Source organism: Asterias rubens, chromosome 5 (assembly GCF_902459465.1).
Source record: "Asterias rubens chromosome 5, eAstRub1.3, whole genome shotgun sequence".
NCBI lineage: Eukaryota > Metazoa > Echinodermata > Asteroidea > Forcipulatida > Asteriidae > Asterias > Asterias rubens.
In genome coordinates, this window is record NC_047066.1 from 10,337,040 (window position 1) to 10,351,909 (window position 14,870).

Below are 14,870 nucleotides of genomic sequence, written 5' to 3' on the forward strand. Positions count from 1 at the left end.
GTGGCCCCTCCCAAAACAAGAGTCAAACAAAAACACATTATTCCCCTTGAGCCCTAAGAACAATATTGAGACAATACCAATTGTGAATTTACGCTGATAACCTCCGGGGCCAATTGTTACAAAATTCCAAGCCACAATAGTTTCTGTTTTCCACACTGATGCTCCAAATTAATAAATGAAGGTCCTTTTGTTTCGGAGTGTGGCCAGTGTTTTTAGCCAATACAAGCTTGAGATTACAACTATCTCATTAATAGAACACTCCTGATTTGTTGGATTGTTTTAATTAAAATAACAGCTGTAGTGTACCCCTGGAGTCTAGCCCACATTGTTTATAAAAACAACAATGACAACAACAAGTGAAATCAAATTAATTAAACCACTTGTTTCCCACCCCAGTTTAAGGTCTAACAATTTAAATGTATAATTGTTTGTAATAAAAAGATTGGCCAGTATAAAAAAAAAAAGATTGGCACATGATTGGTTTTTAGGTAGAAGCAAAATAAGTTTATAAAATTGGATGTAAAATAAAAAGAACTGGCAGCGAGGTTTTAAGATTTGAATACAGATTAATATCTCTATTTGTAAAAAAAAAGGTAATATGGTGGGCTTTGGGGAAATACCAGTGTAGCAATTACTGACTGTACAAACTAAATTCATTATTATTTTCTTGTTTAAAAAGGGGAAAATACAGCATAAGGTTTTTACAGGCAAAGTTTACATTTGATTTTTGGAACTGTGTGATTGTTTTATTCCTATATCAGTAATTGTTGATCTACATAAAAACTCTACTCCATATTTTCAGCAATTTCTGAAAAACCAAACCACCTTTAGAAATGAAATTGTCACATTTTTTACTAGGCCAAAGGTAGACTTTGCCTTTAACTGTTTAGTCTGGGTTTTTTTTATTTGGAAAAAGAACTTCTTTCAAGTTTGACATACCCTTTATCAAAGATATTTGTGAAGACTATGGTAGCTGTGTTTATTTTAGCAACAGAAATTAATGTGTACTGAATATATCAAACTGAACACTTCTATTGTGTTATGTGATTACATACCCCTTTTCATACTAATTTCTGGTTTGTTTGACTGTTGTAACAAAAATCCAAAGTGCACCAAATCAAATATAAATAAACACAACTTTGTGAATTAAACCTATAGATGCCTTAAACTACCGTCTAGTGGTAGAATTGTCCAAATAAACGTGCAGAGAAACCTATTAAAAATTTGTAGTGCTAAACCAGTTGCATAACTATAGACCTTTCTTTCGCAATATTATCATTCGCAATATTACAGCCTTGAATTTTGCCTACCAGTGTTTGGCAGTACAGGGCCAAATATCATAGAGCTGCTTAAACAGCAGGTTTTGTGCTTACTGTACGATTTCCATTTCAAAGCGATGCTAACTGTAAGCACACTAAAAGGCATGCTAACCTTCAGGTGCTTACTGTATGAAAATGCAAATCCATGGTAAACGTGTAAAATGGCCGCCTAATTTTCTTGCTAACCTGTGAAATACAATTATACCAGAGCAAATTGTTCTGCTACAGTAAGCATGAACATTTTCTTGCAGTTTAAGCAGCGCTATGAAATTGGGCCCAGGCGGCATTCACTGCAAAAAATAGTTTACCATTTGACCAAAAATGATATGAAACTAACACCCATTTTACTGATAAATAAAATGAACTGTCCCAAAGAAAGGTGTATAGAGAGCAAACTGTGTCAAATCTTGGTGCTTCAAAATTAAACTTAAAGTGATACAAAAGTGTTTTTGGCACAGTAGATTAAGTGAGAGTACAACTAATAGAATCTCCACTAAGAACTCAAAATGAACCGAATCTAAAGTTTGAGTTGATTGCACCAGCTCCATTAAAGGAAGCACAAGTTACTTTCAAGAGTAAAATTTTGCTTTTCAACAATTTTCTTTCTTATTCGGGAGCAAGAATTTTGCTCCTGGTCTTCACTTAAAAATAAAAAAATTATTTATTTCAGGTGGTAAGAGATAAAAATCAAGAAACTTTTTACAAATGTTGCTGGAAGTTTGTTTGTCTATTAGTAGGACATTAAATTGGAATATTATTTGCATTTTAATTAATTCTGAATATCAGAGGAATTTTTTAGCCATGATTAAAGATGATTTATCCACACACTTCTTTAGCAAGGCGAGGAATGATAAACTTTCTTAGTGACAGAACGACCGCTGTCACTGCTACCAACCCTCCCCCTCTGTAACTTTGTCCCTACCCCACCGTTAGCCACAGCCTGGTGTGATGCTCCAGGGGGTACCTGCTGTGGATTGGAATGATTCTCATTTGAACGATAACTTACATGGTTTTGTGTCGAAGGAGCTCCATGGTGGTTTGGGCTATTTCCTGCCTGAACGTGGATCACGCTGGGTATGGAGGACGTAGACGAGTAAACGCTACTGGCTGTGCTCTGGGAGCTCTCCGGCCGACTCAGATAGTAGTTTGACGGTTGAAGCGGGATGGCGTTCGAACTCGAAGCAATCGGTCTCTCTTTACTCGTAGCATTCAACCCGCTAGCTGCATGTTGAGGGTTAATAAATCCATTACTCTGACTGGATTGATGCGCCGGTTGCTTGAAGTACGATGGCGCGGCAGGGGTTACTAGCGGAGACTTGGAGTTAGACTGTGGTGTGAGGTCACTTGGAGGCACGTAGTGAATCGGTCTGGTGTGAGGCAAGGTGGCTGTATCATTCACAGAACTTAGAGGACGACTCCTCTCATTTGCCACTTGTGATGAGATTGGCATTTGCTGTGGGGTGTCGATCCCGTTATGGAAGCCATTGCCCTTCAGCGACCGGATTCTCTGTGCATTGATGGATTCCAAACTACCGGCATTTGACGATTGCAGAGAGCTCCCCTGAAATTGACCATTACTTCCAGAAAACCTCCTGTCTTGGTTACTGTTATAAGGTCCCTCTGAGAGAGGGTTGTTGGAGACCACTCCTGGATTTCCCTGCATGACAGGGGAGGGTTTTCTCCATGTTGGGCTACCTTGCCTCCTTGCATAGGCACCCTGATCAGGTTTCTGAGGAGTCCTGGTAGAGTTTTGTTGAGCAGGAGAGTTCTCTGCATTTGCTCCTGTGAATAAAGCTCGTATTGGGCTACTTTTACGATCGACCACTTTCCACGGCCCCCGGCTTGTCTGTTCGTGGGGAGATTCGCTCTGGGAAGGGGATGCCGGTACAGCGGCTTCTGCAGTCTGACCTTGCTGGTGAGGCTTACCCTGCTTCATGCGGGTAAACCTCTGCATGTTCTCCACAGCATTCATATGCTTCATGGTGTCGTGTAGCACCTTCATGGCAATAGCCTCGTGAGGAGAGGGTGTACCTCTTGATTCTGATCCGTGCTCAGAGTGTGACCTCGCCGGGGAAGACTGGCTCGTGCGACGGAGCAGCTTGGCACTTGGACTGCCTCCTCTAGGACTTGTTACTCCTGGTTCCAGTCTAGCTGGACTCTGTCTAGGTGAGCCTGCATAGAGACTGCACTTTGGAGATGCAGTATCCGGCAGGAAAACATCTCCAGGCGATACTGACCGTGATCTCGACTGGTTTGAATCCCTCCTACGTTTGTAGTCTGAACTGGTGGCAATCCCACTGCTGCTACCTTTGTTGTACTTCACCTCAACACTAGAGGATGAAGACATTGGCACGGATCGGTTGATGAACTCCACTGTATCATCCACAAAAGCAGGGTTGACCATTCCCATCGACAAGGAGTCCTGGCTACCTAGAAGTGACTCTCTGGAGCTGGAGGTCTTCTTGGGTTTCGACGAGGTGGATGAAGACGACAAGAGAGGGCTCTCTCTGCTTGAGGTAGCCGACCCCCTTCCCTGATTGAACATGGTATCATCAGGATCACTGTTGAGACTATTGAGAAGAGCCAGGACCTCGGGAGCCATTGTCAGGTTGCCGTCGGCAGAGAACAGACCCTCATCCGGGATTTCCTGCCTAGAGGGTATCTGAGACCTAGAAGCACCTTGATGTGGGTGTACCGTCACCGGGCTGGGTACAGGTGGGGTTGATGTCGTGGATCCAGATGAAGGAACTGGGCTTATTCCACGTGTATTATTAGCCAACGGCGTCATCCCAGTCCCGATTAGTGAAGCATAGGAGTTCTCACCAGAGTAGGCAAAGCCACTGCGGGTCAACTCGGCAGATAGTGGCGTTGACGTCACACCAAACTGGCGGTTGTTGCGACGTTTCCCTCTCTTGTGGCTCTTCCCGAGGGACACCTCAATGGGTTGCGCTGTGGACATGTCAGTGTTGGACTTCAGGGAGTGGCAGGAGACCATCGAGGATGCCGACATTGCAGAGAGTGACATACCGGACATTCCAGACATGGAGGCCCCGGACTGGGATGAACAGAGGCTCTCCATGGAGGAGAAGCTTTCTAGAGGTAGGGACTTCGGTGCAGCAGCTGGATCTGAAATTCAATTGATACACAGGAGGCTTCTTAGCATACTATTAATTCCGAGATTTTTTTTTCAATGGAGCCCTTTTATTTTAACCAAAGAGATTTTTTTGCTGAATGTACTTTTTGTAGGACAAAAAACACAATGTCCACAGATTTACACTAAACTTACACAGTTTGAAGATAATGATAGTAGAAAGCTTCCCTGAAAGTATTACGTGCTGAGGTGCTGTAGTCTTTGAGAAATGAGTAAAATAATGTCATGAAAATAATTTTCGTCTCATGAGACAAAAACTATTTTAATCATTTACAAACGTATTTTCATGGCCTTGTTTTACTCATTTCTCAAAATTTACAGCATCTCAGCAAGTAAAATTTGAAGGGAAGCTTTCCACTATCATTATCTTCAAACCCTGTAAGTTTAATGTAAATCTATGGACATTTTGAAAAAGTAAGTACATTGTAAATCCTTTAACCCAACATTGCAATTTCAATTTCAAATACAAGAAAGTTCTAATTGAAGTTATTGCACACACGAACATGCGAATGACTAGATGTCCTTAATGAAAGTGAAAAAAAAGAAATTGTTGTTGGGAGTCCCAATAACCAACCATATCAATCAGCCATGTAGCCAAAATTGTGCAGATATGTTTTTTGTGCATTGGCCCAGGCATAAACGATCATGAAACAGCATCATCAGTTAAAAATTCATTCAGATTAAAATAATAAAAATACAAATATTGGCTAAAGCAGCTAACCACAATAAAATTATAATCACCAGAATAAGGTCATCAGCCAAAATATAATTTCACATGTACCATCCCCGACTGGTATCATGTTCATTTAGCAGAAAGCTCGTGTCTTCTTTTACCTCAGTAACAGATTGCGAAGTTTGATTGGTCGAGAACCAATCAGGTGATACAATACAAAGACGCATGTTATTACATGGCTCGGGACCGGGTGACATGAGAAGTGATGTATACTGGGATACATTGTACATCACCTTGATCATTCCCATTGTTGGTCGTTTCCAGCACCCTGAACGATATTATCAACAGGCCCGGGCATAAGCAGAGCAACGGTATGAGGTTGTACTTACGCTTGTTCTAGTATCATGGTATAAAAACAAACTGTTGCACACTGTGAAGGGGCTCCATGGGTTTTGTACACCCTTGGGGGCAAATGGCAACTCTGCTTCGTCTCGGGCGCCATTTGCCCCCTCAGGTGTACAAAACACCATGGACCCCATCACAGTGTGCAACAATTGTATAATGGTCTAGATTAACTCACCATACACAGCAAGTAGAGCTTGTAGGGTGTAATGAAGCATCCGTCGGCTGACTTGCTTCCCGGTGATCAACAACACCTCTTCCTTTCCAACGTCAATCAGATCAAACCCTGGAGAAAAATAAAATTAAAATAATAATATAATTTGTTTTTAACCTTTTACGCTGATGTTTATTAAAGGGTATATGTACTTTTTCCTAACAAAAAACACAATGTCAACAGATTTACATTAAACTTACACAATTTGAAGATTATGATAGTAGAAAGCTTCCCTTGAAATTTTACTTACTGAGGTGCTGTAGTTTTTGAGAAATGAGTAAAAGTAACAATTTTCGTCTCAGTTTTAGCATGTATAAACGTATTAACCAGTTATGCTATGGTTTGGTATAATATCATAACTGGTTAAGGGGATTTTATATGCTAAAACAATTTTGGTCTCAAAATTATTTTGTGACTTGTTTTACTCATTTCTCAAAAACTACACAACCTTAGTTAGTAATATTTGAAGGGAAGCTATCTTCAAACCCTGTAAGTTTAATGTAAATCTGTGGACATTTTGATAAAGTACCCGAATCCTATACTCTGGTGGTGTTTGAACCCACAACCTTTGCATTGCCAGAGCTGATGTCTTACCACTAGACCACCAAGCTAGCACGATGGCTGGAGGCAGTTCAAATCCTATGTGTTGGTGAAAAATGTGTGGGGGACCAGCTGTAATGATGTAAACTTCATTTAATTTTGGTTGGTTTCTGTAAAGCAGCATTTTTCTGCGCAAAACATGTTTTTGTTGCTCAGCAAAAGTATTTTCTGCAGAACAACTTTATAAACTAGACCCAGGTAGACAAACAATTTCTGAGTTCAGAATTTTCATCACTGTCAGGAGTCGTTTTTTGTTGCAACGGGAAAAAACAGCACTCACCAAGCGAGGCTAGAAGTTCATGACAACCTGGTGTTCTCCATAGCTTGACATTAACGGGTACCTGTATAGCGCCCTCTCTGTCCCGCGTGTACTTCGCTACAACCTGCTGAAGCTGTTGGCAAGAGGGAAACGAGACTTGTTGGAATGATTCAAGGGAACGGAATGTATAAAGTTAGATTGTGACACCGAGGAAAGTTACAGATCCAAAATTATCCAAAGATAGAATCTACATTCACAGCAAAAATGTACAAACTTTATTTCAACAACAACAATTCGATTCTACAGAAGTTTGTTTTCATTATCAATGTTTTGCCACTTGCCAAACAATGATTTGAAAAGACAAAAAAATGACGAACTAATTTGAAAACTGCTTCAATGACTGTTTTTTAACATGACACATGACACAAAACACTTCATATTGGAAATATTAAATCCCTGACAAATATAATGAGGAAAAAAGGAGATTTCCAACATTAGTGCTTGATAATAATAATAATAATAATAATAATAATAATAATAATAATAATAATAATAATAATAATAATAATAATAATAATAATAATAATAATAATAATAATAATAATAATAGCGGTGCCAGGTGATATAAGGGTAGCTTCGAAGGAGATGGAAAAGATCGAGAAGTACCAGGACCTGGCCAGGGAACTTCGTAAGATTTGGCAGGTAAAGGTAAAAGTAGTCCCTGTGGTGGTTGGAGCACTTGGCACCATTCCCAAAGCACTGGGGAAACATCTAGATGAAATAGGGACAAATGTGAGGGTAGATCTATTACAGAAGGCAGCGCTTTTGGGAACAGCGAGGATCCTGAGAAAGACCCTTGAGATCTAAGGCTACGGGATGTAGCCCGGCTCGAGGAGTTACCGGCACAAAGGAAAATGAGATCTTTCTTTTGCATGCTGTGGTAAAATGAAATAATAATAATAATAATAATAATAATAGTAAAAACTTATATAGCGCCATATCCATCGAAAACAATGCTCCATGGCGCTAATACAGAGAAACATTTAAAATATAGATAATCAGCAAAAACAACAAGATATAAAAATAAGTTTAAAATCAAGCGAACAATGACAAGCAATTAAAGAAATTAACAATATACAATGGAATACAATAGGAGTATGCACAATATTTAAAACTGCAAAGAGATTGTACAAACAGACCAGCTGTGACCTTAATAAAATTGTAAAAAGAGACATGACTCAGTTGGTAGAGTGCTGGCATGTAAATCCAGACGTTGCAGGTTGAAACCATGTTCTTGTCATCTTTTCTTTCAACGCACAGAAATTTAAATACAATTATTATTTTTTTTTTTGGAAACCAGTGTTGGAAATGCCATTAACTACTTGGGTTGGATTTGAACCCACAACCCTTGTGGTTCTAGAGCAGAGGTCTTACCATTAGACCACCGAGCCTGCCCGGTGACAACAGTTCAGTTTGTCTCCTGTATTAAAAAATGCCTGTAGTTTTCTTTTGAAAGATTTAACTCAATGAAAGCTAAATTCTAAGTAACTTCAAGCGCCTTGAGTACCTTGTTGGTAGATACATGTGTTATATAAGACTTTGTTTTTTAAAATATTTATATTAAATAATTGTTGACCTTTGTTGACTCCAACTGTAAACAATATTTGGCAATGATAAATAACAAATGGACATGAAACTTTGTGCAAACTGCAAAAACACGGCAAACCAACTAAAAAGTGGACAGCGACTACAAAACTCGCTGCTGAATAAAGCGCTACAGTGCAATGACACGCCGTGTCTAACCATTTGTTGCTCCATGGTCCGCGGAGACTGGACCTCGCTCGGTATGCTTAGACTATCACCGCTATCATGACCCTGGGTCCGTACACTAGACCCTTTCATTCGGTGTACTCTACTGATGAGAACACGTAGCTGTGAAGCAAAGACAGTTTGTTGTTGTTGATGGGTTGGGTTGTTTTATTTCTTATCATTAAAATTAGTTCTGGTTGTGAAGCCAAGGACTCCCAGAAAAAAAACCTTAATCACTGTACGAGCCAAGAACCCCAATGGAGAGAAGACAAGTACGCAAATAATAGCCACAAATAAATCTTCATTCAGACATGCTTTGATTTTAGTTCAGAAATAAAACAAATCTTTACCATGGAAATGATTTCCTGAGCTGCATCAGAGAAAGACAGCAACTTGGATAACGCAATCAAGGTATTCTGGGACAAACCTGAAAGTACAAGAAAATGAAAATAAGGGAATAAAAGTGTAGCGACGAGTTCTAAAACAGCCGTTTAAAACCGGCAGGGTTGTGGCCATGTGATAAAGGCCCGAGCCTTTTATGAATGGGAATAAAGGAGTAGTGACCGGTTCTGAAACGTCCGTTTTAAACCTTACAGGGTCGTGGCCGTGTGATAAAGGCCAAAGGCTGTTATCACACGGCCACGACCCTGTAAGGTTTAAAACAGACGTTTAAGAACCTGTCACTACTCCTTTATTCTCATTCATAAATGCCCTTTTGTTAAAAGACCAAACAGTTTCACAAATTTAGACAATCTGCCACTTGTTTCCCTTGGCGATTTTGCGAAGTTTGCAAATTTTCAAAATCTTTTGCGAAAATGTTTTGTGTGCGTCGGGTGGTGTGAATACGCATGTGTACACACACATTAAGCGATGTTACTATTAGTATTAGCTATGAATTGCGTTTCGCGTAAGTCAAGTTGGCGTACATGAGCTTGCGCACCCAACATGCGAAGCCAACCGGTCTTAAACAGCTCTAGCTGTGTCTTTATGAGCCGTTTAAACAATCCCCACGTGACGCGCTCTCAACCAATAGGAATAGCGAAACTGTCTGAGGTATTTATGAATAATAACTTACAACTCACAGCTGAATTGCGAATGATGTGGTTACAATGCTGTTGATCCATGGATGTTTTTGGTAGCTAGCCACAGTGACCAAAGAGCACAGCCAGAGATAAAAATTGTCTATTTTTTTAGGAGGGGCAATAACCAGAGGGGCCTGTAGAAAAACACTTACTTAAACTTTAAGCAGTGACTTGTGACTAAGAAGGGCAGTTTACTAAAACTAGACTCAACTCTAACTCGCAAATATGGTCTTCATATTTCAACAATGTATGACCTTATAAGGTTTTGATACATTTTGTAGATCATGTTTTTGGCCATAGCAAGAATCCCTACTCACTGTGAATGAAGATGTATTTAATATAATTTACCTGTAGAAGGTTCACCTAAAATAATTTTCGTCTCCTGAGACAAAAATATTTTTGGTGAAATTGTTTTATCATTTCTCAAAAACTGCAGCACCTCAGCAAGTACATTTTAAGAAAGCCTTCCATTGTCATTATCTTCAAACTGTGTAGGTTTGATGTAAATCTGTGTCCTACAAAAAGTACCCAAACCCAGTCAACTCACCAAGCAATGCCTGCAGGCTAGCGCTAGCCTGTAACAACCTCTCCCCGGGGTCTGCCAATGGGAAGAACACAGAGGGCGGTATACCCTTAGCTGGCTGCTCTTCAAATCTGAACCCTACTGCCTTGAGTAACTCCTGCCATCCTCTGACTGGCCCGACCTTCTTTAAGATGCTCTGCTGGGTGGTGTAGATGGGATTCTTGGGCCCACGGTGGATTCGCTGAAGAGATTTCTCAATCTTAAGATAGAAAAGTTGTGTCTCAACTTAATAGGAGGGTATATCTTTGGTAGTTACTCCAGAAATTAATGACCATAAAAACTTGCTTGGTAAGAAGCACTGCAACTATTGATAATTTATAACATTTTGAAATACCTGAGGACCAGTCAACAATTTCTCCAAGTGGTCCAGCTGGCCAGTTCAGTGTTGAAAAGCATCAATATTTAAAATGAATTGTGGACAAGTAAAAAAGCCATCGGACCAGTGAAAGGAACAGATGACTGGTCCCTCCTGGCTTGCCACTGAAAAACTTAACTCGATAAAAATTTTGCTTATGCATGTTTTTCTGCTAGAGTAAGCACAACATTTGCTCACCATAAGGGATTTAAGGCCAAACTCCAAAATATTTATGTGTTGAGCATCAAATCATTTACAACTACCAGGTTTCTTGCCAAAACCTTCACAAACTTCGGGGCCGGTCACAATTATTAATTTTTGTTTTCAACACTATTCTACATAGAGATACTTGGATGTGAATTCAAACCCTGTTTATTACTACAAGCATAAAAAAAAATATATTTTAATTTATTTTGCTTAAATTCTGAGTAACATTGGAACTGTATTTTTGTTGAGAGTACAAAGGGAATAAGTGGGAGCTGTATACAGGTAAAGCTCCACACACAAAAAAAATTCCTGCCAACAAGACACAGCTTATCTGACTTTCAAAAGATTAAAAAAGCGTCTTATCTATCAAAAAGGGCCATGAAAATTTTTTTTTTCTTCAGAAAACAAAAGCGTACGGCACCCCCTCCCTCCCAGCGTACAACTGTAAGCTTGTGAAAATAGTGATAATAATGAACGACCCCGTAGTACAAATTGAAAAACCCAAGAGACTTACAAGATGCAGTAGTACTCTGAGAGCTTCTCTACACTTAGTTGGTGACATGAGAAGATCGCCGATGGCGTTGCCGAACATTGCACTCTTATTACTCAGCCTGACATCACAACCAAGCAGCATGAAACCTGACCAGTTGGAAGGATGAGCAAACTGCTTGAATTCCTGTAAAAAAGATGGAGATCATCAAAAGGTTATATTTTTTTAAGATGGTATTTTGAGATTTTAAGAGTTCTAAAAGGGTTTTGATACCTACTTACAGTAATTAAAGATGTATGTAATCTAATTTACCATTAATCATCAAGTTTTTAAAAGTTTACAAAAAGTGAAAATCACAGAGCAATGTTTTCAGAAGAGTTGCGTAAATTCAATGTACATGCTCAAATAATTTGTGTAATAACTTTTTTTGTTTAAGTCATTGGACAAAAGCAATGTGGATCTGAGGCGTCCACTGTGCACATTGGGCTGAACAATTTGTCCCCCAGAGTTCCTGTTCCCCATATGGAAATTTAACATGGATTGAAGGAGAATGATTCAAAAGAGGGCGCTATCGGAGGTTTGTACACAGTTCACAGTATTGGGGGGGGGGGGGCAGAATCTTCAGGGGACAGGACCTCCTGCCACTCTGGCACTCAATTGTATCCCCGACTACATACCTGTACACTATGCATAGCATCGCTGACAGCCATGCTGGCTTTGGTCCCCTGTAGCAGGCTCTCATACAACCCCTTCATGAAGATCTTGTTGGCCGGCTCCGGGACGTACCACAGTGGCACCAGAACACTCTGAGCACCGGCTGCAAGGAACGCCCTGGCCAGACCCACGATACCGTCCGTGGTGATACGGCCGGAGCGTGTCTCGCTGGCATAGGCCGAAAGGACGACGAGCTTAGCAGTGAGTTGGAGATCTAGGATGTCAGCGGCCGTGAGGAGGAATTCGGAGAGGGCTGGGGTGTCTTGGTTACTCTCCGAGTCACTCTCTTCACTGTCTGTTAGGTCGAGATGCTCCAGGGCTCCATTCTCACTGAAAAAACAAAAACATTCAAGATTTGTTTCTATTTAAACAGATATTTGGTCCTTAGGAAAAAGTACACGTATGAACATTTTAGGAACATAGTCTTGCCAATTAATGGATTGGCAAACTCACGGCTGTAACAATGCAAAAGGTCTTAATAATATTCAAAGAGAGTAACACTAAGTCTCCTTACCCATTCGTCGGGGACACACTCCTCTGTCTGACTGGTGATGATGCCGCCCTCTTTGTTTGGAAATGTCCAGGGGATAGAATGAGAGCAGAGAGTTTCCAGGAGACGGAGGTGGCAAAGTGGAGACACTCAGCGTTGGAGATGGATTTGCAGAGAGCCTCCTTGGTGGCCGAATGTCCAGTAAGAGGAGTCACTCCCATGATCTCTGACACTAAGTGAGCTTCCTGTGAAAGACCAACAACAAAAATGCTGTAACTTAGCATGTTGGGTTACGGCAGTGAAATAGATATACATTTACAAGCAAGGCGTATACCGGCGATTAGTTTACCCTCAGAGAGGCCATTTCCCCACAAAAGAAGGGGACTAAAACTAACAAAGGCAACACAGTACTTGACTTTTTGTCCTTGTGCCAAAGACGAGATACTAATTCATGACATAAGACATTGTTCTAAACCACCGCTTAGGCTTGGGCTCTCTGGCTTAGGCTTCGTTTGTCTGCTTAAAGTCTCGTACCCAAAGGGCATGTTTTTCAAAATATACTTATGCAGCCCAAGCCGGACTTAAGCCTGGTTTATCTTGTGAAATGAATTGGGTGTTTCGCTGCGAATGTTTTGCTAGAGTTGAGTAGCTCAACTCTTGCAAAATGTTTGTTGCAAATTTGTGACATTAAAGTCACATTAGCAGGAAGTATAAACCATGCTTGAAGCTGAAACCATCATTCGGAAAAAACATACGACAACCAATTAGAACATTCGGTGGGATTGATACACAAGTATGTTTGTCTACACTACTGACCTGTTCAGCATTAGGTAGGGCTCCCCACCCCCACCTCTCCGTTACACTGGCCGGCAGCTCAGGGTTTGCCACAACCACAGCGGGCACCATACCGCTATTGGATGTCGCTCTCTGCTCCCAGTACCGATTGGTGTTAAGCGCCCTCAACGATGGCACAACGCGTAGATTAAAGCGGTCTTGAAGGCACTCCGTGGATGAGGCACCTTTGAGAACGGAGAACGGCACTAGGTACAAATCACCTACAAAGGAAATCAACAAAACATTACAATTTTTAAACTTACATGTGTATTTTTATAGGGAAGGTACACATTTGGTAATTACTCAAAACAAATATCAACTTAAAAACTGACTTGGTAACGAGCATTGGAGAGCTGTTGATAGTATAAAACATTGTGGGGAACGACTCCCTCTGAAGTAACGTAGTTTTTGAGAAAGAAGTAATTTCTCACTAAAATAATAAGACTTCTAGCTAGAAGTCTTTTATTCCTCTTTTATTTCTATCTGGAAGCACACAAATTCGTCCAACAAAGGTGTTTTTTCTTTCATAATTTTCTCCCAACTCCGATGACCAATTGAGCTCAAATTTTCACAGGTTTGTTATTTCATGCATATGTTGAGATACACCAAGTGAGAACACTGGTCTTTGACAATTACCAATAGTGTACCTTCCCTTTAAAACAAATTATAAATCCAGTTTTTATGAAAATAATTATGTACAGATATGCATTTTTTCATAGATTCTCTAGCTTTTTCATTGAATCTATCTTCTTATAAAAAAGAAAAAAAAAAAAAAGAAAAAAAAATTATAGAAAAACAGAATGCAATGTCAGGACCTTAAAATTGGTTGACATTTACAATGGTTATTTGGGCTGGTAAGGAATTTGCAACAGCTAATGGATATCTCTGGATTCAAATCAAGTATGCAAAGTTATATCTTTTTTAATTCCGGATTGAATGAAGAAATACATAAGTATGTTCATTTCCAAATTAGATATTGCTTAATTTGTGATTAAAACATAGAGTTAATTAAGATTGTTTTTCCAATGATCCATGTTCAGATTAAGAGGCTTGTTTTCTTCATTAACATACCTTCAAGAACCAAGACCAGATCAGTAGCTGGGGTATTCGGACCGTTAGGTTGTGGAAGCATATCCTCCATTGGTGCAACCAGCAGGTCGTAAAGAACTCTTAGCGGTGGCCTTCCAGACCAGGATTTCAGCTGCTTCTGCTTTGTTGATTTATTCGCAGCACCGTTCATCATCGACGAGTTACTCATGACGCTCCCGTTGAGACTCAACTGACTCATCACACTCGCGACACTGCGACTGCTGCTGTTTGTTACATGGTTACGATTGGTCAACCGCATAGCGGCGTGCTGGTTGTTGTTGTCCATCCCACCGCTGCCACTGATTAGCTTGGCATTCAGCTCCTCAAGGTGTTTCTGGAGGAGTTCGTCTGCCTCGCTCTCTGTCTCACTGGTGATGTCCCCCGCCCCGCGATACAAACTGTGCTGGGTGTCAACGCCCAGGGCTTCCCTTGCATGCACTATGCACTGGTCAAGGTGCGCTGATGTGGTCACGTTGAGGGTGCTGTTCGTCAACGTAGACTCGGAGCATGTTGAAAGGCTGTCTTCTTCGGCGGACTTGTCAAGTTGATTCAAGTTGCAGTCATTGAACTTCACAATACCTGTATGAGAAGAATCAAAA

The 14,870-nt window shown here is 40.5% G+C and overlaps 1 protein-coding gene across 1 annotated transcript in view; it reads right to left on the reverse strand.

Annotated features, from left to right (window-relative positions):
• Positions 1-1,557: 1,557 nt before the first annotated feature.
• LOC117290267 (tetratricopeptide repeat protein 28-like) overlaps positions 1,558-14,870 on the reverse strand; it is a 32,027-nt gene continuing 18,714 nt past the window's right edge. The window contains exons 7-16 of the mRNA XM_033771568.1: positions 14,254-14,850; positions 13,165-13,403; positions 12,373-12,593; positions 11,822-12,188; positions 11,169-11,330; positions 10,057-10,291; positions 8,778-8,854; positions 6,640-6,751; positions 5,724-5,831; positions 1,558-4,445 (exon numbers count right to left, since the gene is read on the reverse strand). Coding sequence (XP_033627459.1) covers positions 2,152-4,445; positions 5,724-5,831; positions 6,640-6,751; positions 8,778-8,854; positions 10,057-10,291; positions 11,169-11,330; positions 11,822-12,188; positions 12,373-12,593; positions 13,165-13,403; positions 14,254-14,850 — 4,412 coding nt within the window. The 3' untranslated portion in view covers positions 1,558-2,151. The remainder of the gene's footprint in view (positions 4,446-5,723; positions 5,832-6,639; positions 6,752-8,777; positions 8,855-10,056; positions 10,292-11,168; positions 11,331-11,821; positions 12,189-12,372; positions 12,594-13,164; positions 13,404-14,253; positions 14,851-14,870) is intronic.